At 40.6% G+C, this 25,297-nt stretch overlaps 1 protein-coding gene across 7 annotated transcripts in view; it reads right to left on the bottom strand.

The window, feature by feature from the left end:
* Positions 1 to 25,297, bottom strand: part of LOC136678192 (EGF-like repeat and discoidin I-like domain-containing protein 3) — a 251,499-nt gene that overhangs the window by 152,895 nt on the left and 73,307 nt on the right. For all 7 annotated transcript variants that reach the window (XM_066656133.1, XM_066656134.1, XM_066656135.1 and 4 more), the window contains one exon: positions 2,956 to 3,084. In XM_066656133.1, the coding sequence (XP_066512230.1) occupies positions 2,956 to 3,084 (129 nt within the window). The remainder of the gene's footprint in view (positions 1 to 2,955; positions 3,085 to 25,297) is intronic.

Genomic DNA, 25,297 nt, shown 5'->3' with positions numbered 1-25,297 from the left:
TCAGCACACCTCCAAAGTTCAGTCTTACAAATATCTCTGGCCACTGTATTATACTGTAGATATTCTTGACAACTACACATCCTTTCAGCCCCATTGTGACACTGTATGCTATCCAGAGCATCATAAACCCTTAAACATTTCAGCTTGTTTTATAGTTCTTTTTTTACCAGAGACATGAATTAAGCTCTTTAGCCTAAATTGCATTGTCCATGGTGAACTAACGTTGCTAAGACGTCTTGTGGTAAACTTGGCTTGACCTGGGTGTGGGAAAATGCCTTATAAATTAAAAGTTGACCCACAACCTCAGGAATAAATTTTTTTATTACTTGGCTTTTTTACATTTACAATTAAAAGCACTGAAATGTTTTTCCAGTTTTGTGTGAACAACAGCTACAAAGAGCTAAACACATGGCTACACATATACTCACTCCATAATAGCACTAAGTCATGTGCAACGTTTGCAAAAAGTGCTTGACACACTTTTTTAGTGCACACTTCACGAGAGAGAGCAATTTCAGCACATTGACTAATTCCTACCTGACAAACACTGCAGCGATACCATTCCACCTGCTGACAAACACATCCTTTACAGAGACACTGGAGCAGGAGGAACTTTCAGAGAGAACAAACTACCCAGTTAGATGTGATGATTGAAAGCCATGCCTGTGGTAAAACCCTGAGAATGGAGTTAGACTCCACCATTATAAAAAAGACAGAGGACACTAATCCCCTTCTGTATGAAGCAACAATATTGCCCATTTCCAGAGACCAGAACTGCTACAGCGCTAAAGCTAGATATTCATCAGAGAATGTCACACACGAATATATTTTTTGCCAAGTACTGTAGATATGCACACCAGACCAACTGGTTTCCATGTGCCGTGGTGGCCACCAGACCCCATCGACTATGTTCTGCTTTTGCTTAGAAATGGCACGGAGCTTCAGCTATGTAATATGGACTTAGTAGGCCACCACAGTTCAGAGTAGGTAATCATGTTTGTAAATAAAATCAAAGGAAGAAGCAGTGGAAATTTTGAAAAAAGAAAATGAGTATCTTGGACACCTTCAAAATCACAACACCTTAAACAGAGGGGCTGGAAGAACCACGTATTTAGTATTAGTATATTTAGTATTACACACAGTTTTGCAGCCTTCATAGTAAAGGAAAGGAATTAGATGATCTGGAGTAGCTGCACATGAGTCTGAAGTCACAGTGCTCAATGACAAATATCAGCTAAATGGTCTGTGACGCTGGCGAACTGTATTTTCTGGAGCGATGGACTCAAACCAAAACATATTAGTTCTGTATGGATTCATGATCTCAGTTTCAATACAATTCAATTCAACTGAGCTTAATTTACAAAGCCCTTTTTAAAGCTGATGTTGTCACAAAGAATCTTTACAGATTTCCAGGTCCTAGCCCCAAGTGAGAATGCAACAGTCAAAAGCAGGGATGTCTGCACATGCCCCAGTAAAATGTTGCTGTGTGCCACTATAATCACCAGTAAAAATCTATTTTAGCCTGGATTGCTGAGCAGAAACAGAACATGCAGCACACAATCAAAACAGGCACTACATTTCCCACAATGCCCCAGCATCTTTCCAAAACTTGAATAGGTAGCTTTTTGAGAATAGTAAATGACAACTGCAAATATTTAAAAGTCAGCCACGCAACAGACAGTTTAATTATACCTCAAGGTGCTGTATTTTGATAATAATAAACTAATAACAATATAACCTACAGTATAAGCTACCAAAAATATATATTACACCACTGCCCACAGGAAATACCCTTATATTAAGAGCCTCCTCCCAACATAACTTCTTGTGAGAATGTTCATTTTAAAGATTATTGTTTGTGAATTCTATTGTTCTAGACAATGTCAAGTTAAACTGGGAATTACTGATAGTAGCTAATTACACAATTCTCTCACATTTTCAGTGAACCCCATGTGAATGTCAGAGAAAATGTGGACAATCTTGGTGAATGGTGCAATCTGAGGTTAATACTGGTTTTCTTTTATTTGTTAATGGAAATGCACACAAACAAAATATTCTTCAGTGTTAATTTGATCTTCATTTCTCATCTATGGCAGAGGAACTCACACTTTAATTATAAATCACTGAATCTATTTAGTGTTGAAAAGGATTTTTATGAATTGGCAGGATGGCAAGCAGCAGGGTCAGCCGTGTCCCTCTAAACACCGTGCATGCCTCAGAACAACAAGCAGTTTAGAAATGCCCATGGTCACAGGGGGAAGAAAAAAACAAGACTCAGAATGGTAACCTATAATCCTCTGGTTGACAACAAAGAAGAAAAACAAAGAGCAGTATAGAAGAAATGAATAATTATAACATTACAGTGAGTGTACAGTGGTCTATAATGCCATGTTCAGAGTGTGTTAAGAGCTGTGTTAATAAAATCTAAGGAGAGGCAGATGACAAACGAGCAGGTCTAATTAAAGCCAAGTCTCATCAGTCAGTCATTGGGCGTGAAGGTGAAAACAGAGTTCCAAAATCTAATCTAAACCCTCAAAGCAGCAAAAGTAGGGGAACAAGCTTCCTAGTAATAGTCATATCAAAAGAGATGTTGGATGAGGCATTACCTTCAAAGTATGATTGGCCATAAAGTGTGAAATTCCTAGAATTGTTGATCCAAGCCAAAGAACATTCAGGAACCTTTACTATGAAGAGTGAAGTTTGTGCTTCCAGTAAATATCCACAGTTCAGAGCTGTTTAAAGGGTGCACCATATGTGGGACCGATTGCCAAAAGACAAACATCTATCAAAAAAACTGCCTTTGTTTCCAAGACAAGCACTTAAGCAGAGAAAAAATGCATTCTGACAAGCTCAAATTTCAGCTGTTCTGCCAGGACTAATCAGCCACTGCATGTTTGCATTGTGAAATATTAGCTACACTGCTGTAGGTTTTCATTAGAAGCTCAAGGCTCTTACTGTGCTGGCAGTGGAGGCCGTTGAAGCCGGGAGAGCACTTGCAGACGTAACCGATGAAGGTGTCTCCCCGGTAGGTCTCGCTGATTTCACACATTCCTCCATTGTGGCACGGGTTTGGGTGACAAGGTCCTGGAACACAAATACAAAATGCTTTATAAATGAGAGAACAAACAAACAGGCGTTCCATGCTTTGAAGAAACCAGGGTTATTACAATGATATATTGCACACTGTAAAACCTTGTAGAGCTCACTCACATCGTTTATGGAAAAGGCCTTGATTCATTTAAGATGTCTCAGCTTTACAGTCGGATTTATTTCTGGAGTTAAATATATTCCTCTAGCTTAGTGTGTTTGACTGTTGTCTGAATAAAGATAAAAACCTACAGAGACTAGATTGTAAGAATCTTCACATAGACCATGATTCCATGATTCAATTCAGTTGTGTATGACAGTTCAGTGACATCTCTGTTGTCCTCAACATTTACAACATGTTTATATTTTATCTTATTTCTTTATTTTTTGGGGCTGTTGATCGTTTAAAAAAAGGAACTTATCACAAAAAGTAATTTATCACAATGTATCCCTTCTTAAGATGTGGGGTCTTAATAATGGATATTTAAATGTAAAATAAAAGAATCAATATAAGATCAACACATTCATGCATTTATTATCTGTAACCACTTATCTAATTCAGGGTTGTGGTGGGTCCAGAGCCTACCTGGAATCATTGGGCGCAAGGCAGGAATACACCCTGGAGGGGGCGCCAGTCCTTCACAGGGGGACACACATACTCAGACATTCACTCACACACTCACACCTACGGACACTTTTTGAGTCACCAATCTACCAGGCCAAACCTACCAGCGTGTGTTTTTGGACTGTGGGAGGAAACTGGAGCACCCAGAGGAAACCGACGTGGACACGGGGAGAACACACCAACTCCTCACAGACAGTCACCCAGAGCGGGAATTGAACCCACAACCTCCAGGTCCCTGGAGCTGTGTGACTGTGACACTATCTGCTGAAACACTGTGTCGCCCAAGATCAACACAATGGAATTATATTTTTATTGGCATTATATATTGATTACAAATATTTCAGAAAATATTATTAAAAAGCTAGTACTTCCTTGTATTTTGGGGAGGGAAATAAATGTGTGATATGATAAGCAAGACAAACTGTTGAGAGGAAACCAATTTCTAAAATGTATTATAATTTCTCAGTGTAGTTTTGATGATTTTTGAATTAGATTCTCTTAATTTGTTGAGTAAAAAAAAAAAGAGAGAAGTTAGGTATGTTCGCCCGTGTCAGTGTGGGTTTCCTGCAGGTGCTCCAGTTTCCACCCATGGTCCAAAAACACATTCTGGTAGGTGGACTGGCTACTCAAAAGTGTCCATAATAAGTGTGTGAGTGAATGTGTGAGTGTGTGTTTCATTGCAAATGACTGGAGCCCCATCCAGGGTGTGTTTCCACCTTGCACCCAGTTATGCCAGGTAGGCTCCAGACTCCCCCACGAAAAAGATTTTGAGAGCTTTATCATTAATGGAGAAAATTAACACTACAGCACAGCTAGTGGAAAAAATGTGGAGGAAGTAAGTGAGATTGAAGGTAAAAAAGTGATAAAAAAAAGTGTGTGGGGTTAGTTAGACTGAGATTTAGTTATGATATTTAATTCATAGTTCAGCATAAATAAAACCACTAATGCATCAGAAGGCTTTGTACAGAGAATGAATTATGGGAGGAATTTGTGGCCAAATTTGTCAAAATGAATTATTAACGTTTGAAAAATTAAATTCCTGCATGTTAATGTGCATTAAGTACTCGTTTTCACAATATTTTTTATCTCAGATTTTCTTTGCAGAAATGTCTCCTCAATTAGTCTTTCAGTTAGTTCCTCAACCTTTTTTAGTTAGTCTCCCCTGATTAAATATTGCCTGCGTTAGTCCCCAGCCTTCGTTTGAGACAAGTGGGGCCAGCTCACAGTTTCTTTTCGAACTGCTGCAGATGCAAAGCCCCTGAACTATTTAGCACACCTAAGGAGAATGCAAACTGCCCAGACCCATCACATCAGCTGACAGACATTCATAAAGCGAGACCAATTGAGCTTTCTAGTACTTTATGTCTCAGATGACTGGCTCAAATGCTCACAGCAAAGTTTATTATAAACCTTCCTCCTTAGAGGAGAAGGCTTCTGCTGGAGAGACAAAGAGCAAACTACCCTTTAATATGTTAAATGAGCAGAAATCTGGCAGAAGCTACAGATTAAGCAGTTAAACTGAAGGTGACCACAGCAGTGACAGGAAAAGGATGGAGTGAGGGTAGGGGAAAAGACTGAAGAAAGGACAGTATAGAGATGAATGTTGGTCGTTTGGGTCACTCGGGGGCTGCCTGGGGCACGAGGCCCATCATCAGAGCATTGTGTTCATTCCCTCTGGCACTGAGCTGTTGCCACAGCAGCATGTTGCTGAAACACAGCAATAGTGTCCATGTCACGACATTCACTGACCCAACACAAGCAAAGACTGAGAATTATCAGGAAAGTGTCAGAACGCCAAAGGGTAACCACTTGTTTCTGGATCGGTCAAGACTCAGCTTTCAGCTCACACTCAAGGTCAGCGCTGCAACCACATACCAGTTTAATAAACGGTGAATAAGTGAGTACTGACCATTTCCTGTACAGACTGGCAAACAGATGTGTTAAGACTTTAAACTTGTTATTTAAAGTGCACTAGTGAGAGTTTAAAATGTAATAGAAGCACAGTGTAGAAGATAATCTTCTGTTCTGTTTGAGTTAAAATGTATGACTTTTGATGTGGGTACTGTCTTATTTCCAATTAATGTCTCAATTTCTTAGAATTTAAATGTTTGAGTTTGCTTAAAGTCACAACCTGTGGGAACTAGCCTTTCTAACTGCCACATGGTTATTAACATCTGACAGAGCATCCCATTCATTGTCTGTAACAGCTTTTCCAGTTCAGGGCCGCAGTGGGTCTGGAGCCAACCCGAAATCACTGGGGGCAATGCGGGAGCACACCCTAGAGGGGGCGCCAGTCCATCACAGGGCAAAACATTTACTCACACACTCACACCTATGGACACTTTTGAGTAGCCAACCCACCTACCACAACCTCCAGGTCCCTGGATCTGTGTGACTGCGACACTACCTGCTGCACCACTGTGCCGCCCCGGAGTATTTCAGACATTTAATAAACATTTAATAATACAGATAACAACATCACAGGACAAAAAATAATATATAGTGAGTTGCCCGTTTAAAAATAGTGTGTGTTGCCCATTTGGCTTTCAATCAATGGCAAAATAGCACAGAATATACCAGTACCATTTCTAACACCTGATTGGGTGCTCAGTCTTACAGTCCACCACCGAAAGTTGCTCATTGCCCACCTGAAAAATTAACACTGATTGGACAAAAAGTCTTGCCTTAATGTACAGCTTCAATGGGAGTGAATGGAGTATGGGTTGGTGTACTTTGCATGCCATTTTGCACAGAAAAATAAACATCTCAACATATTTTGGAAAGTGCCTTATTGGAAGCACAGCTTCTACTTAAAATGATGTGTAGATGACTCAAAGGATGCCTTGTAACCAACTGCCAATCAGAGAAACACTGAATAAAACTGTGCATGCAACTTTGACCTGATTTTATAAAAGGTTGTTCACGCTCATGCTCAGGCGTGTGGAATTGCAACAACTGGGTGAAACAATAATATAACAATAATAGGGTGACACCGTGGTGCAGCAGGTAGTGTCGCAGTCACACAGCTCAAGGGACCTGGATGTTGTGGATTTGATTCCCGCTCTGGGTGACTATCTGTGAGGAGTTGGTGTGTTCAGCCCGTGTTCGCCTCAAAAGTGTCCGTAGGTGTGAGTGAATGTGTGAGCGTGTGTTGCCCTGTGAAGGACTGGTGCCCCCTCCAGGGTGTATTCCCGCCTTGCGCCCAACGATTCCATTAGGCTCTGGACCACGACCCTGAACTGGATAAGCAGTTACAGATAATGAATGAATGAATGAATAACAATAATAATAAGAAGAGGAGGAAGAACAGGTTAACTGACAACAAACAAAAATGCATGCACTCAAGAGGAGAGTTCACAAGTGCCAGAAGGAATCTAAAGAATCTGCAGAGATTTTATGTAGAGGAATGGCCTCAGATGTCTCCTCCCTTGCCATATGTTTTCCAGTCTCATTATGTATCATAACAGAAGACTTAGGGGTGTGGTCCTGTCAAAGGAAAGCTGCACAGTGTGTTAAATTTAGTGGTGGCTAACAATGTGGCACACAGGTTTCATGATAAGAAAGATCAAAAGGAAAATGTGTGTTAAGCCTATTTTGTTCTTGTTTCGAAGATGCACCAGTATTTGTGAGGGACACTCTATGTACACTTTCAGAACCACTTCATATAGCTTGCCACAAATGCAGTAATAGCAGTTTGAAATCTGTATTGTCCAGATCTGCCACTTCTCCTTCAAGAGCTACACAATGTCTGGATCAAAATGGAATAATAGCAACTAAAGCACTACATTCTTCCAGCATCTGAGGAAAAAGACCAGAAATATTCCGCTACAGTAGTTGCTCATTCTTCACTGTCACCTGTGTACCTGCATTGCAGGTCAGTGTAAATCATAAGGACCTCCCGAGACACATAACTCACAGCCTATCAATACAAGCCTGATGTTTTAAACATTAGGGGGCCGCCCTGGCTTGCATGCTGTCAAAACCTTCTGGATGAAATTGCTGGGCATAGCAGCCGGATTAATCTTTCAGAACAGCACCACCAGGTTCTACTGTTGGCTATGGGTGGGTCAGAGTGGAGATAAAAATTCATGTGCAGAGGATGTATAATTAATGCACTCAGAAATGAAAAGATAAACAGAATGCATGGCATCAACTGTGTGGAGCTGGATGATAATGTGATAGAAATGGATATCAATTAAAGATTGGCAAGCGACCCATTGCCTGTGACTGGGCAGTGATAACACACCGGTCAGTTCAGCTTAATAAATAAAGACAACTCAGAAAGATATGTTGACTGAACCAATGTTCACATGAGAAACGACCTATTATATGCCTTCCACCACTGATCACAGTCCTGGGGGCTTAATGGAATGGTGTAATAATATGATTTGTTCAAAACTACACAAAGTACAAAGAGAGCGCTGAGCAGAAAAGCAAAGCTCTCACCTATGGTCACAAGCTTTGGGTAGTGACCGAAAGAACGAGATCGCGGGTACAAGTGGCTGAAATGCGTTTTCTCCGCAGGGTGTCTGGACTCTCCCTTAGAGACAGGGTTAGGAGCTCGGACATCCGGGAGAGACTCGGAGTGGAGCCGTTGCTCCTCCACGTCGAGAGCAGCCAGTTGAGGTGGTTCGGGCATCTGGTCCGGATGCCTCCTGGACACCTTCCTGGTGAGGTGTTCCAGGCATGTCCAACGAGGAGGAGGCCCCGGAGCAGACCAAGAACACGCTGGAGAGACTACATGTCTCGACTGGCCTGGGAATGCCTCGGTATACCCCCAGAGGAGCTGGAAGCAGTGGCTGGGAAGAGGGAGGTCTGGGTTTCTTTGCTCCGACTGCTTCCCCCGTGACCCGGACCCAGATAAGCGGTGAAAAATGAATGGATGGATGGATACACAAGGTACAAAGAATACAGCACTGTGTTCTCCTGTCTAAACACCCCTGTTTCAATAGCAATGATACTGAGCCACTGTCCACCCCATCCCAAGCACGCAGCAGTGAGGAGCAAGGAACAGAAGCTTTTGTTTTTAGCCATTTTTGCTTGGTTTGCTTGGGTTGGGGTGGACAACAATGAGGAACTAAGTGTTTACTTTGACTGCAGACTGAGAGGTCTGGTGGGAAATTATAAAAACTTTTGAGTTCAGTCAATCATTCCCATTAAAACAGATCCCCCCTGTATTTAGTCTTTTTAACAAAAATAGAACTTAAATAAACTCGTATAACCTATATAAAAATTTTATTAAAATAAAACACTAAAAATTTGTATTCAGGACAGCCCCATACCCATTAATCTCTATATATTTTTTACAATTTCAGAACTTAATTAAATTACAGTTGTTTACAAAATAAGCAAATGCTTACCCAATTATTTGTTTGAAATTGTTAGATTTGAATGAAAATATAGTTATATATAATAATTCAAAATAGAAATGAAATATATTATTAATTTTATATAATTAATATTAATATAACATTTATTTTTTTTTGCAATAGTGTGGTTTTTTACATTTCGTCAAGAATATTGTTATCGCCAAAATACCCTGAAATATTATGATATTATTTTAGGGCAGTATCGCCCACCCCTATATGACGGATATGGCAGGCAAACATCAAACATCACCAGCTAGTGACGAGTTGGCTTCTTTAAACAAATTAAACACATGTTTTCTCCAGGTTTTAACTCATGGACAGCACTGATAGATGGAGAAAGATGTTGAAGTCAGTAACTGTGAGGCCTGATAGGTTGGAGATCTCAGTAGCTCAGGCGATGAGGGGCTTCAGACACCTCAAAGTGCACAAAGCCGCTGGCCCTGACAAGATCAGTACATTTCATTTAAAGATTTACAGAGATGAGCTAACCCTGGTGTGGCAGCCCATTTTCCAACACTCATTAGACACTCACCGTCCCCCTAGAGTCAGTAAACTTCACACATCATTCTACTTCCAAAAAAAGGTGCCCTAAGGTGTGCAGTGATTTTTGACCTGTATCACCAACCTCTGTCTTGATGAAGTCTTTGGAGAAAACCATCAAATGCTTCCTCATAACTCGACTTTCACCAGTTTGTGTACAATCAAGAACCTAGCACTGAAAACAAAGTTGCTATTTTGATGCATCTGGATTTAAAGCATCTGTATACACAGAAAATATAACCATATCCACTTATGGATATTGTTCACAGATTTTCCTTCTGCATTCAGTACATTACAGCAGAACATTCTGCTCCACAAAACGCATCAGTTGAAGATTAACCCACATGGTATCCCTTGGTACTATTCCTTTCATACCAACAGCTGGTTAAGGTCAATGTTTCTTAAGGCACTTTTTCACTGCATGGTACCTATACCGCTTTACTCGACTACGCTTTTTTTGCTCTCCAATTAGGCAAACTTGGCACCTGGTTCCTGGAACTTTCTCTGTACTTTCTCGCTCATGATTCCAATCAGGCAAAGACAGGTTTGATCGGTCACAGAAACAGGCAGATATTCACCACAAACAAGCCTTCTGTAAAATCTCTACAGTATTGATTACATTTGTTTATTTTTTTTCCCTCACCCGTAAAGACAGCTCGTAAATTATTCAGTAGTCTTTTTAAGAAGACACAAATGTTACTTGGATTGGTGGCTAACAAAAAAAAAAAAATCATAGAGAGCGAAAAAAAAAGTGAATACACAAGGAGTGTACAACATTTAATTTTACATTCTTATAATATTGGACAGCACGGTGATGCAGCAGGTAGTGTCGCAGTCACACAGCTCCAGGGGCCTGGAGGTTGTGGGTTCGATTCCTGCTCCGGGTGACTGTCTGTGAGGAGTGTGTTCTCCCTGTGTCTGTGTGGTAGGTGAATTGGTGACTCAAAAGTGTCCGTAGGTGTGAGTGAATGTGTGTGTGTGTGTTGGTGCCCCCTCCAGGGTGTATTCTTGCCTTGCACCCAATGATTCCAGATAGGCTGTGTACCCACTGCGACCCTGAACTGGATAAGTAATTACAGATAATGATAATTCTTCATTCATTCATTATCTGTAAGCGCTTATCCAATTCAGGATCACGGTGGGTCCAGAGCTTACCTGGAATCATTGGGCGCAAAGCGGGAATACACCCTGGAGGGGGTGCCAGTCCTTCACAGGGCAACACAGACACACACATTCACTCACACACTTACACCTACAGACATTTTTGACAATCCACCTACCAATGTGTGTTTTTGGACTGTGGGAGGAAACCGGAGCACCCGGAGGAAACCCATGCAGACACAGGGAGAACACAGCAACTCCTCACAGACAGTCACCCAGAGAGGAAAACGAACCCACAACCTCCAGGCCCCTGGAGCTGTGTGACTACGGCACTACCTGCTGCGACACTGCGTGCTGCACATATGATAATTTTTGTAATATTATATTAGTGTTTGGAGGAGCTGTAGTATTGGAGATTTAACTTGGTAAAAGGTACCAAATAATGAGTAAAGCTAAACAAAGTAGGGTACCGTGCAGTGGAAATGTGGCATTACACTTCCCTGTTTATGACTAGTTGTGGCACCCAACAAGGTTGTGTCTGTTCTCCACTGCTATTAAGCCTGTACACAAATTAACCACTACATCATGAAATTTTCAGATTATACTGCACTAGGGGCATTCTTGAGGGAAGAACAGGAGAATGACACAACAGAAAATATGAAGCAACAAAAGAGCAACCATCTCTCACTTTACATCTACTAAGTAGACCAATGAGGTAGGTGAGTTTAACACTGAATGGACACAGTTTTTAAAAACTGATGTGTCCAATCCACTCATACCAACGCAACACACTTTAACACACAACCACCACATCAGTGTCACTGCGGTTTTGAGAATGATCCACCACCATAATCATACCTGCTCTGTGGTGGTGACGTGTGGTCCTGACCATTGAAGAACAGGGTGAAAGAGGGTAAGCTTGTTAACCATTCACAAGAATGACAGACATTATCAACACATTTTTTAAATATTTCTCAAAGTAAAATAAAACTAATAAGTGTCACGAAAGTCAACATGAAAAAGGCCAATCCAAAAAGAGCAAGGAGAGTATGTGAATATGAGCAAACATGAAGTGTCTATGGAAACATAAAATCATAAATATGTTTATTTATTACATAACCATCTGGGCAGATTTGTACTAGAAGGCATTATTATAGAGAGTGGGAAAATAGAGTTATGCAAGATTTGAAAGCTTCACTTTAATGTGTAAGATGCCCACTCAGCCTGGTCTCTGGCCAGTTCACAAATATTTATCAGACATTCTCTGTATTCATACGAGGTGAATGAAATAAAATTCACCATTTGTGGACTTACACATGAAGTTCTGACATACACCAAGCATTAAAAATCAGCCTTAATCCTAACCCTAAGCCCTAAGATAACAAATCCTAACCCTAACTCTAGTCCTAATCAAAACTCTAGTCCCAACCATAAACCATAAAGCCCCAACAACAAATGCAACTTTAATCTTAAATGTAATGAGGTCCAATATGCATGTATGTCTCTCTCTCTCTCTCTCTCTCTCTCTCTCTCTCTCTCTCTCAAGTATATGCTCCCTTTAACACAAAAAACCACACTACACTATCGCTAGTTTTTACCATAGCTATATCATTAATCAAAATGCTAACCCTAGCTAACTAAGCATATCCTTAACGATTGCAGCTGTGGCCTAATGGTTTATGAAGCAGGCTTGGAAAAGGAAGGTGTTTAATCAGCTGGTTTAATCCCATGACCAGCAGGAAAACTAGGGACTGTGGGAGTGTATGGTCAGTGCTGTCCTCCTCACTTAATCCACAAATGAAGTGCCATTGAGCAAGGCACATAAACACTAACTGCCCCCTAGGCACTGGTGTGGTCTGGCCATCTCTCTGGGTGTTTGTTCACTCCTTCTAATGGACTAACATGTGGGTGTTCACTGTTACGGATATGCTAAATGCGCAAAACACATTTTGTTGTACATGGTTAAATGACAAATAAAAGCATATAAATAACCCTAACCCTAAGCTTAACTTTACACTGCAAAATATCAGAAGGAGCAAGACCCGTGTAGCTTTCTCTCACAACAGTTTATAACGCTGTTACTGTGATTCTTCTTCAGGTGCCTAATAGCGTTTGAGCGGATTTAGCGAAAGAGTGCCACCAATGGACAGGAGCTCAGTGCTCAAATTATAATCAATCATAACATAGACATATTAGAAATATCTGCGGTCCTCCTTCATGTTGTACATGTACTAACATCTGGAGATCATGTTGGCCCCCTGTATTTAATGAGCATGTTTCCACAGCTCCGGGGAAGCTTTGTGTAGTTGTGTTGGCTTTGATGGTCTTAAATTAATTGAGCTAAAGAGGCCTAATTTAATTAGCTTAAAAATATTAAATGGTTTTTACAAGAGCTCTCTGACTCTTTTACTGAAATTACTGAAAAAAGATGGTAATATTGTGAAAATATTAAAGAGAAAAAATATAAGCGCACTCTAGGAAATATTCAGCTAAGCACATACAGCTTCTACTGAAGTCTCCATGAAATATTTTGGAATGGAATGGAAGCAGCTGCAAACGAGCCTAATGTCACCATGTCAGTGTCCATGCTAAATTTTGAATAGAGGGCTATAAAAATCAAGCACTGGAAGGTGTAGCAAAGTAATTATGTGCTCTGGAGTGATGGAATTTGGTTTCAATATGATGGACACATGGATTGGTTTGCTGTTCATGATCAGTACCTTTGCTGAAAAGAAACATTAGTAAGAGACTCCTATAACTGTGGCCCCAAACTTGCCTCATAAAACATACCGCACAGAGCTTTTACTTAAGTGGAAAAGTGAAATGTCCATAAGTTATTCTGATATTTTATCACCTGTCATGTTCTCTATGATTAGATGTCCATGTGAAGAGCCCATTTTCCCTCAGAAGCTAAAAGTGATGTTTTATCAAGGAGGGTCTCACTGTAATTGCTTGTACTCTATGAAATGAGGTGAGATTAAGAAAAAAGAAAAAGAAAATGGAATTAAATGAGAGTTGTGAAAAGATATAATCTGCTCTTTTTTGGTGTCCCCACATTGGGTAATTCCTCCACAGCAGGAAGAGTTCACAGACAGGGACAGAACTTACAGTGGCGACCCTCCTCCTTCAATATCATTTCATTACTGTGAGCAGACTGACCTTTCTGCCCAGCGCAAATAATGGAGCCCATCTTCGCTCTTAGCGTGGATCACTCAGACACTGATTGCTGTCTCCATTGTGGAGGAGCTGAGATGGAGTGCTCTCAGAGCAATTTCCAGTCAGTTATCTTTAATCTCCTCAAGCCTTGTCTAGTGCAAAAGCCCACCACCATGCCATACGCTCCATATCCGCTCTTGTAAATAAATGTGGCTAGATGACAGGACTCCTTCATTTGAGCTGAATAACATGGTCTGGAAGGAAAGCGGAGTGACTCTGGATACAGATGATGGACAAGCACTTGTGTAAAAATGTTACACGCTTTAATGCATCAAAGTGAAGGGGTCTATTCATGTGCATATCCTTTCAAACAAATCCATTATAACCTATTATATTCTATTATGTATGTTATCCCTGCCTTCCTTCAGCCCTGTCTTTCAGCTTTGCCATTTATGTGAGCACATCATGATGAATGGACGATTGGAAATGCTCCAAAATTGCTCAGGATTAAAACTCATACACTTCTATTACATATTCTCCTGTGGAAGTTGTTGTTTTCCTCCGGCTGCTCCCGTGAGGGGTCGCCACAGGGGATAGTCTGACCACACAGTCAACCTGGCACAGGTTTTACACCAGATGCCTTTCCTGACACTGGCCTCTCATTCCACACGGCATGGGCCCCAGCACCAGGAGTTAACTGAGTAGTCTAACCCACAGTGGCTGACATCGGGAGAACCCAATGTACTGCGCACAGACAGTGACCAGAGGCTGAGGATTGTAATGGCAACATGGTGGCACTTCAGGTAATGTCACTGCCACATAGCCCCAGGGTCCTGGGCTCAGTCCTCGTCCTGTGTAACTGTGTGTGAGGACTTTCTGCATGGGTTACCTCCACAAAAAATACTAACTAATGTTGGTAAGCTGTGTGAAATTGTAAGAGTGACGAGTGAGTGTGTGAAATTGTCCACAAGTGAGAGTGACTAGATGAGTGTGTGTAGCAGTTCACAGGTATGAGTGAGTGAGTGACTGGGTGAGTGTGTAAAGTTGTAGACTGGTGTGAATGTCCACAGATGTTAGTGTGTAAATGAACGGGTGAGTGTGTGAGTGAGTAAATGAATGGGTGACTGTGTGAGTGACTAGGTGATGGACTGACATCCTGCCTGTTATATATGAATGAATAAATGAATGATTGGATGGCTGGACGAATGAACAGAAGAATAGATGAATGCATGAATGGACAAATGAATGGCAGTGGTGGCAAAACAATAATTGTGATGGAAACTGAGATGTCGTGATGTGTTTGATTATTACCTAAAAAATAATTATCAAACAGAAGAAAATAGTAAAGCTCAACTTATGCCAACATTACAACATCATTTGTTCTAAGAATTTTACTTCTTTAATGACTTTGCTGTTCAATGACCCCTTTTGGCAACCATTACGATGGCAAGTCAATTTGTTAATAGCTGTTACTATCATGAGTGTGGGCTGCCAGTTCCCCTTCGATAAGTCGAGGGGTGTTCATACTGATATCCCATGGAGCAAAACCCATCCCCTTGGGATCATGGAATAATACAAAAAAAAAGTATATATAAAAAAGTAAATGGTTTCCCACCCATATCGGTGTCGAGGAATTTGGACGGTGCGTTCTATCAGCCATAACAAGGTTTCAGGCTAATTAGAAGGACAGAAGATGTATAATGGCTTTGGCAGCGCTCCATTACTGGGCCCATGCACCCTGTAGGAGATGGTGACAGCACTTCCCTGCATCATGACATGACGATCTATAACCACACAAAGGCCCTCTGACAGCCACCCTAATGAAGAATACATGTCTCTGCTATTCACAGCACACAGAGAGAGAGAGAGAGAGAGAGAGAGAGAGGAAAAAAAGAAAAGAGAGAGAGAAGGAGACAGAGAGAAAAGGAAGTAACAGTACATATTTGCATGGTGGCCCTCCGGGACATCTCTGTGAATTGTAGCAGAAAAAACAGGAGCTTTGTCCTCACGTCTTGTGATGTGACTGTCACCCATTGTTGCCGGCCTTGTGTTCGTGGCTGGAATTTGATTGATGTAAGTCCGGCGCGGGCATCGCCACTTCCTAGGCGAGTCGCAAAAAAACAGCCCAATCAATCAGAAAGAGCCACAAGACAACAGAACCTGAGCAGTGGTTAAACGCGGCCGAGCGTCTTCTGCTTTCCTTTACCATTAATCACCTAACTGCTGCCTTCCTCACTTAAAACAACCGTCTACGATTTCCTGGAAATCCTTTCCATTAAAAAAAGAAAAACACTCATCATTTGAGAGTCTTTATACAATCTTAAAAAGAGCGTTTTTAAAGGTTCTTTAGTAAAGCTGTTGATTCTATTAAATAACACCTGTTTAATAAAAACACAGCTGCATAGAATAACCATTTTCACAGAAGTGCTACATAGAAAAATATTAACACTTTCTCCATCAGTCTGAAGAACAATTCCATCAAGGAAAGAACCATTTTGGCATGCAAAACCCATGGTTCTAAGAATAACCATCACATTTACTGAAGAACCATCGACGAACCTAGAAGAATCTATTTCTAAGGGTGTACACCAAAAACATATTAAACCTAACATCTGTAAGACATCTCAAGATATCAGTACAACCTGGCTCTGTTACGTCATTAATAATCTATACATTTATCTGGTGTGCAGTACATTAAATAAATAAATATATAAATAGTTTGAAGAGATGTGGCCACACTTGTCACATTCAATATCACCTGCTCCCCTACCTAGGATACAAAACCCAGGAAGAAAACTAAACTAAGATCTAGGAGGCAGGGTTTGGAGTCAAGCCCAGGGGTTGAAGGCATGTAACTCCTCTCACTCAGTCTGGTTACTCAGTCACCTGTCAGCATCATCCAAATACCTGCTGAAGGATGGTGACCGGTTTAAAGAAGGACCAAGAGAGAGTGAGGGGAGGAAGAGAGAGAGACTTCATCTTCAAAATCATTGCAATGCTTTACGGACCAATAACAGGGAGAGCCCTGCAGAAAAAGCACTATGTAACTTTTGGAGGAGGGTAGGAAAACACTCACATTTCCCTCCACCACGACTTCAGGACAGTGCTGTATAAGGGAGTTGCACTCTGCGAATGCAGGCGGAGCCTTGAAGTAAAAGATACCAAAATATACCTAGTTTAAATTGTTTCTGTGTATAAACAAATAGCCAGAAATAGAAATAGCCTTTGTGGGGTAACAAACTGCTCAAGATATATATATATATATATATATATCAAAAAATAACATTTCTGAATAGTAGAGAATGCAGAACACGTGTGATGGTCTGTTGCAAATTGTAAATAGGTATTGGAAGTGATTAATATAATGAGTTTTTTTTATTTAATTTTTTTTTTATTTTATTTTATTTATTTATTTATTTTTTTTTTTATTTCATATAAATTTCATTTATTCATTCATCCATTCATTGTCTGCAACCACTTATTCAGTTCATGGTGGGTCCGGAGCCTACCCAGAATCACTGAGCGCAAGGCATGAACACACAATGAAGGGGGTGCCGGTCCTTCACAGAACGTCAATATAAATGTACGTGTTTCCCTTCACTATTGTATATCCCATAGAATACCCCCCCAGCCCCATAATGGTTTTGTCAGGTCCCAAAGTGTTTAAAATATATCAACATGCTGAAATACTAAGAAATTGCATACATATTAAATTATCTTTCATTATTTTGGTGTCCGGATGTTTTGCAATGATACGCAATGAAGCCATTATTTTTACAAAAGCTTGTAAGTACATTGCTTTTAATGTATTTGCATAAATAACGATTCTGATCTAACAACACTACACTCTGCAGTAACATCACTCCTTATCACTTCACTGTGAACTGCTGCAAGGTAAACGAGTCTAAATTTGCTGTACCTTCACAATTTAGCTTGACCTGAATGGAAAAGAGGGCAAAAAGATAGTTTGAGTATTTTAACAAAGTTTGTGTTTGATATCAAATGATATTTAAAAAAAGCATTCATTTTTCCATTAGATGGCCTGTGTAAAATCCCTAGGGGATTCATTTCACCGCTAATGGGCTTGCTTACATGAATCAGCCAAATGTCATTAGGGGGGATTAGTTTCACTGCCGAGACTCTTAAAAATGAAAAGTATGGCAGCTCCAGATAACAAGGACGGGCAGGAGAAGCAGGATTCCTGAGCGGGGATCTTTATGTCTCCTGAAGATTATTTCCTCCAATCAGAGTCTAGGGTTTGCTTTTCTCCAAAACGCATCGTAGCACAACAATCATCGTTATATGGGAGAGTGAGTAACATTTTCTAGGTTCGTTATGCTGCAGCGCTGTTGGGAAATAGGGCCCAAATCAGCATGTTTACTCCAAAGAGACTGCAGCAGCTCCCTCAGCCCAGAATCCACTAATTCAGGAGGGAGTTTTGAAGGATTCTTGCTTGTGGAGATGAGGGTGGGTCACATACATAAGCACGGTGCATGCCATAATTTGTATATTTATGCAGATTGTGTGTAATTAAAATGCAGACAGAGATCATTAATTGCCTGGATTGCAGTAATTACAGCATGGGACTTGAACAGGATATTTTCACCATTGTGTGTGCTTTGGTGGAATAAATGAACAAAAGTCACTGTCTGGATCATGTACTCAAATGACTCTAGTGTGCACACCATGTAAACATACCACTGCAGAAAAAAGATAATAATCGCACACTACTCCATGTCTATGAAGAAAAAACAAATAACCTACAAAACGCTCATGGCCAGGGCTGGGATAAAGGCCAATTTACAATTAGTGTAACCTTGAGTGACCTCTAAGGAGAAGGTCAGTATCTCAGCTGGCCTCTGCACAGTCCAATGAACAGCAGCATGATGGGAAATGCTGCTCAAAGAGGGAGGGAGTGTAAGTGAGAGAGAGAGAGAGAGAGAGAGAGAGAGAGAGAGAGAGAGAGAGAGAGGTTGAAACTCAATAACCCTTACAGTGCATTTACACACTGCAGTGTTGTGAGGCGATTTTCATTTTGCCTCTCATTCATTTCTATGGAGACGGGCAGCAGTTTTGTGCAGAGGATTGTGGCAATGAAGATGGCTGGAGGCTGACGTAAAGTAGGCAAAGGGATTGATAAACATTTTCTCAACTTTATGCAAATGAGAATTAAAAAATAGGCCAAATTTATGTCCATTTTCATGAAAGATGTACAGGATTGCATTTAATTTTGGCAACACACTAAGTAACACACTATGGTGTCTGTTTATGCTCCATAGAGTGGGTCCCTCACTTAGAATACAACAGGTTTAGTACAGAATCTCAAATAAATCAAAGCTACACCCACTAGATGTCACTTTAATGCAAAGAAGGATCCCTGGAGAACATGTGTGATGACTCTTTTAAATGAATCTGCACTGTGGGATACTTCACCCAAATAAAACAGAAATATTAAACAGCAGTGAGGTCAGATGGAAAGACTAGGGTCTTATGAGTCTACTCAAGTCTCCCCTACCAGCTGTGCATTGTGCTGAGAGGAGTAAATCAGGCACAGCAGGCTTGCTGGGGATTTTATTATGGGTGTAGGAAGATTAAAGTTATTAATTACAATTAATCACATTATGTAGATGACCATGATTAATCACACTCACTCAAATCTGACCCCGTCCCATTTAAAAAGCAGTACATTTTAAAACACTGTATTATCAAAAGTTTGTAGAGGCTCCTTTTAATGAGCAGGCTCCGATACTTTAATGTGCATTGTGTATTCATTATAAACACAGACATTTCTATTGCACATGTAGCAATGGAATCTGCAATGGAATTTAAGGTCACCACGTTCAATGCCAAGCATCAGCTAGAGGGGTATTAATCCCCTGGGATGTAAAGCAGTGAGTCTCCATTCTCCGGAGTGTTTGAGCCCCATCCAATATCTTTGGGATACACTGAAGTCATCCAACATCAGTGCTTAAATACAAATTTGACAGGAATATTCTAACATCTTGTATAAATGCTTTCCAGAAGATTAGAAGCTGGCACTGCAGCAAAAAGGGGACAAATTCACAATCAATGAGGTTTCATTTTGGAAGTAAGACTGGTGCGACTGGTCCAGAATGTCCTGTTTACAGTCAGGCTGTAAAGGTGGCCACATTCAAAATTATTTACAAAAAATAAAACATGTAAATGTACAAAATAAATGAATACGTATTAATAATAACCCTACATTCACCAACAAAAACCAAAACTCACACATACTTTTGGATAGAATATTATCCCCAAGAACCAAACAAATCCATGTACAAGCTTTTGCAGCTTTCTTTGATGGAACTCATAATGAATGCAGTGTTGAATACATTTGCTTGCTATTTACTTCAATTTTAGGTCGTTTTATGTTTTTTGTTGAATAAAATGACAACGTTCAACTGAAACTTATTCATTCATTATCTGTAACCCTTATCCAGTTCAGGGTCACGGTGGGTCCAGAGCCTACCTGGAATCATTGGGCGCAAGGGAGGAATACACCCTGGAGGGGGTGCCAGTCCTTCACAGGGCAACACACACACACACATTCACACCTACGGACACTTTTGAATCGCCAATCCACCTACCAACGTGTGTTTTTGGACTGTTGGAGGAAACCGGAGCACCCGGAGGAAACCCACGCTGACACGGGGAGAACACACCAACTCCTCACAGACAGACACAGAGCGGGAATCAAACCCACAACCTCCAGGCCCCTGGAGCTGTGTGACTGCGACACTACCTGCTGCGCCAACGTGCCGCCCATTGAAACTTATTTGTACACCTAATTATATTACATTAACAGGTCACGCAAATACTGCAATATACCTGTGGTCAGAGTAAGGTCCACTGTCATAATCTATTTTAAAGCATTTTTTCTCTATTAGAGATTGTACTCATTCTTTTGGATGCCATTCCCTGTTCTGTCATCTTGACCTTAATCTGCACTCGTTTTAATGCATCAGCTGAATTCCGGATGAAGTCATCCAAGTGCACTTTAGAACAGTCTGCATTTCTGCACTTACACTAAGGTTCCACAGGTACATCAGCGGGAGAATTGAGTTCAACTGTCTGCGTTTCGCTGGGTAACAGGCCTGATTACATCTCTGCTTCTTTAGCGGTGGACTACTTTATCAGCCTCCTTATATGGAGTCACTGGCAGTTCGCTAGTCCCTGCCCACAAAAACACATCTTGACCAGATCAATGCAATACTGAGTGGACCTCAGAGACCCCACAAGGTCCCTGGGCTTCTCAGAGTGCCTTCGTTTGTCGTCTAGCTCTCCGCCTCTCTCCACTCCAGTCTTCCGTGACAAAGCGGATAAGATGCGCTGACATTTCCAGGATGCATCCCATGACTTAAAGAGGCATAAACCCAGTCAAAAGAGGTAAAAACCAGAGTAATCTGCACATGTAGCGTGGAGAAAATATATCTTAAGGGAGCAGAGGAAAGTTCAAGGTCTCCTCAGAAATCTTTTAGGTACGGGGCGTGAGAGCAAGAGAGACGAGGCTTAGAAATGCCTTGTAAATGTCACAGTGATGTCAGAACCGAAGGCTAGAGAAGTGACCTGGCTTTTGTCTCTGGTCAGACCTCTGTTCAGCCAAGAATGTAGAACAGATTAAAACAGAGCCAATCCAATGAAGATTCCAGCAATGTTTGGGCTCCAGAGTGAAAAGGTCACTGAAAGGCCTCTGTCTGGAGCTGGAACAAAGATAGCATAAACGCGTTCTTGGCCTGGAGTCCTATCTGGGGTGGTTGTCAACCTGGTATCATGTTTAAAATGCAAATATATTACTGAAAGCTGTCATATCTATTAAAGCTCTCATAGCTGTCCAGTGACAAACATGTATCTCAATTTTTGTCGATTTTTACTTCACTACATTATTTGAACATGGAAGCTGTCCTTCATATTGTGTGTAAACTTCATGATAAATGGACCAAAATAAATGGTTGAAAATTCCTCTTTTTTGTTTGAAAATTAAATATTTTTACATTGACTTCTATTGAAATTTAAGACGTTTTTCTCTCCCATAAATTTGCTATTTTGAAGATACATTTTTTCATTGGACAGTGACTATATGTACATTGAGGACACTTTGCATTACTGTAATTCACAATAGCAGCACACAAATACTTTTCTAACTTTATGAATTTTCAGGTTAAGTTTAGGGTTAGGGTTATGTTTAGCTTTAGAGAAAGTTTTAAGGCTGCATTTTCATACAGGTTTGGCAGAAATTTGTTTCATTCACATACAATATATGAATCCTGGGAATAGTAAATAGCTTTAGTAAATGATGTACTTTGGTACCTGTCTGCCTGATTCAAGCACAGGTACAGCAAGGACAAATATCACAAATGTAAATGAAAGCACAGAGCATAGAATGCTATATCATATGTACATTTGACTGCTTGTAAAGCCATCTGTACAGTAGCCTTTTGAGTCATATCTCAACAAAGTTTATGAAGCAAATAAAAACTGAGAACACAACAGCATTAAGAAAGAGCACAACACAACAGCATTATCTGAAACAGTGCATTTTAGAAATGCTGCATTTGAGGGGAGCTCAAACCAGAAATGCTCCCAGCCTGTAGTGGTGTGCTGAATTCGGCACTCTTCCACAAGATACATGCCCTATATATGAAGCAATAAAAAGATGCTAGCTTGTCTGGTGAGAGCCTCCCATTTCTTAGATGCAGTGTTTCCATCAATGCTGTTGTGTTCTCATGTTTGAACGTCTGTTATCAGTTTGTAGTTCTGTCTTTTCATTGCATCCTCTTACTGCTTTCTGTTTTCAGCTTTTGTTCGCTTTTTAAATTGTGATATGACTCAGTGGGCCATATATATATATGCACACATTATCGCGAGGCACCCAGCAAAGAAGAAAATTTATGGGTGAATTTCTTTGATTCCAAGGATTACCTCCAAATTAAATTGACTACTTAATATTTTGATAATCACATTATCATTTCCAGGATGAGCACACAAAAACCTCTATTCCTAGAGTACAATTACACAGCAGAACTCAAAGAGATGAAACATGCAGTGGAGTCCCAATGACAGTTGTGAGACCTACTACTTTAAAGAAGCGTATATATTATTAAGGCATGTTATAAATATGACATACGGCTGAAAATAGGCGATCACATGTTCTAGAGGAACTGTAGCACATCACAGGGTTGGGGGGGGGGGCATTTTTGCCTGCTACAAGAAAAAAAAAAAGTAGGCCAGAAGCATACAGAGGAGCCTTGCTGATTGTTTCAAATCTATTTAAATGTTGAATAAATCTATAGTGTGTTGTATAGAACAGGGTTATCTGTCACATTTCTCTTTATATCTTACACAGAGCTAATATTGGTCGTCTAGTGTGATTTGATTTGATCCTTACAGGCCACTAGTACCTGCCCTAAGATGCACCACAATAGCAGTGTACAGTTCACATATTTGGGGCATCAGAGTGGCGTTCCATGTAGTGCTAATAGTTCTGCATTTTTTAGTCCAGTAAAATCAAACTCTGGTTCATTTTCACCCTTGATGTGGTTTGTTTGGGCAGGTGTGGAAGATGTAATTGCACTCTGATGTGGACCAAAACAACCATACAAAGACCCTCTAGAGGAAGTGGTCTTGGTCTGGTCCCAAACAAACTGTACTTTTTTTCTGGTGAATGTAATCTGACCTTGATACGACCCTACTATAAAGGTGTACACTGCAGAGCCGAGCCTGACAGCTCTCAAAGGCAGTGGTGCTTCGTGTATTAGACGCAGCAGACCAGATAAACAGAGAATTAGCTGAAGTTTAGCTGCTGTTCTCTTTGTTTTGCTTCTAGTCTGAGTGACTGCTGGCGTGTCTGCCTGCCGCTGCTCTCCAGTGCTTCGTTTGTTTGTTTGTGGGGAAAAAAATGATAGCTTGACTTTATCTTTCCACGATTGGGTGGAATAAAATGTGGACAAACTTTCTGTACTGGACTATTACTTGGAATTTCTCTGGATTTTCTTGACTAACTTGCACAGGTCTTTAGTCACTGGCCTAACATGGGCCCTCGATGCCCTGCTCCACTCTGCACTTGCATAATACTTTGGGTGTTCACAAGTAAGCATTCACTTTAAGTTGCTTCATGCTGTCAGGTGTGTAGTTCTAAATACATTTACATACCATACTGGATATAGGTTTTGAGATGGGTTAGTGGTTTGCTGGCTAACATGGTTTGGTTGATTTGGCTGAGCGTACTCATGGAGAATCCATGCTTTGTTATGTGGATATGCCTCTGGTGATTGGTCTTCAAATTAGACCATGGTGTCGAAGAAATAGTGTCAATTTTAGTAACCACCGTCATCTGGATTATTCACACTTGAACCTGAACAATGTCATACAATCAGTATCAGAACCATGACCAGTTAAAATAGTGTTGACCAATGCTAGATAGCTTGTAAATAAGACTTTTCTACTAAATGACTTCTTTGTCTCCCGTTGCCTGAATTTTCTTTTTGTGGTTGAAACTTGGCTAACTATAGGCAATTCAAGCCCCCTTGTTGAGCTTTCTCCCAGTTACTGTACCTTTTTTAATACCTCCAGAACTACCAGTTGGGGAGGGGGCTTGCAAGAATTTTCAGAAACCAATTTAAATGCTGCTTACTGACTGAAGGAGAGTATTCAAGTTTCGAAATGCAGCTGTGTAGAATGTAACTGCCATGTCCTATACTCTGTGTTCTAGTGTACAGACCTTCTAAACCTAACAAGGATTTAATTCAAGAATTTTCTGATTTTCTGTCTATCACCTCACCTAGTACAGAAAAGTCTTGGTGATTATAACATCCATGTTTGTTGTCCTTCTAAATCTCATCGACTCTTTTAACCTGACTTAGTCCATTACTGGTCCTACACATGTGCAAGGCCATACTCTGGATCTTGTTTTGTCCTTTGGTTTTTGAGTGAGCAATTTATAAATAAAAGATATAAGATGGTCTGATTCTAATTCCATGCTCTTCTCCTACAAGTAGTCTGCATGTATATTGTACATGCCCCATCACACCCCATACAGCCAGTCAGTTTTCTGCTGTCTATGTAACCTCTCCTTCAGCTTGTATTAGGGAAAATCCTCCTTCTGGCACTAATACTGATGAGCTGACTGATCTGTTTAATTCTACTTGCATTGGTATAATCAATCAACTTGATCAATTTAAAAACAGAAGATCCATAGTATAGTCTCAGCCAATGTTCAACAGTGATACTTGTGCTCTCAGGCAGCAATGTAGGAAAGCAGAACGGCAATGAAAGAAAGACAGACTCCAGATCTCCCATCAACTTCTTAAAGAATGTCTGAATGGTTATCAGCATGTGGTAAAAGCAGTCAGAGCTAAATACTTTGCCAATATCATTGCCAAGCATTCACATGGTCCTAAAG

This window comes from Hoplias malabaricus, chromosome Y, assembly GCF_029633855.1.
Source record: "Hoplias malabaricus isolate fHopMal1 chromosome Y, fHopMal1.hap1, whole genome shotgun sequence".
Taxonomy (NCBI): Eukaryota; Metazoa; Chordata; class Actinopteri; order Characiformes; family Erythrinidae; genus Hoplias; species Hoplias malabaricus.
Note: the sequence above shows the minus strand (reverse complement) of the source record. Positions and strands in the feature narration are given on the sequence as shown.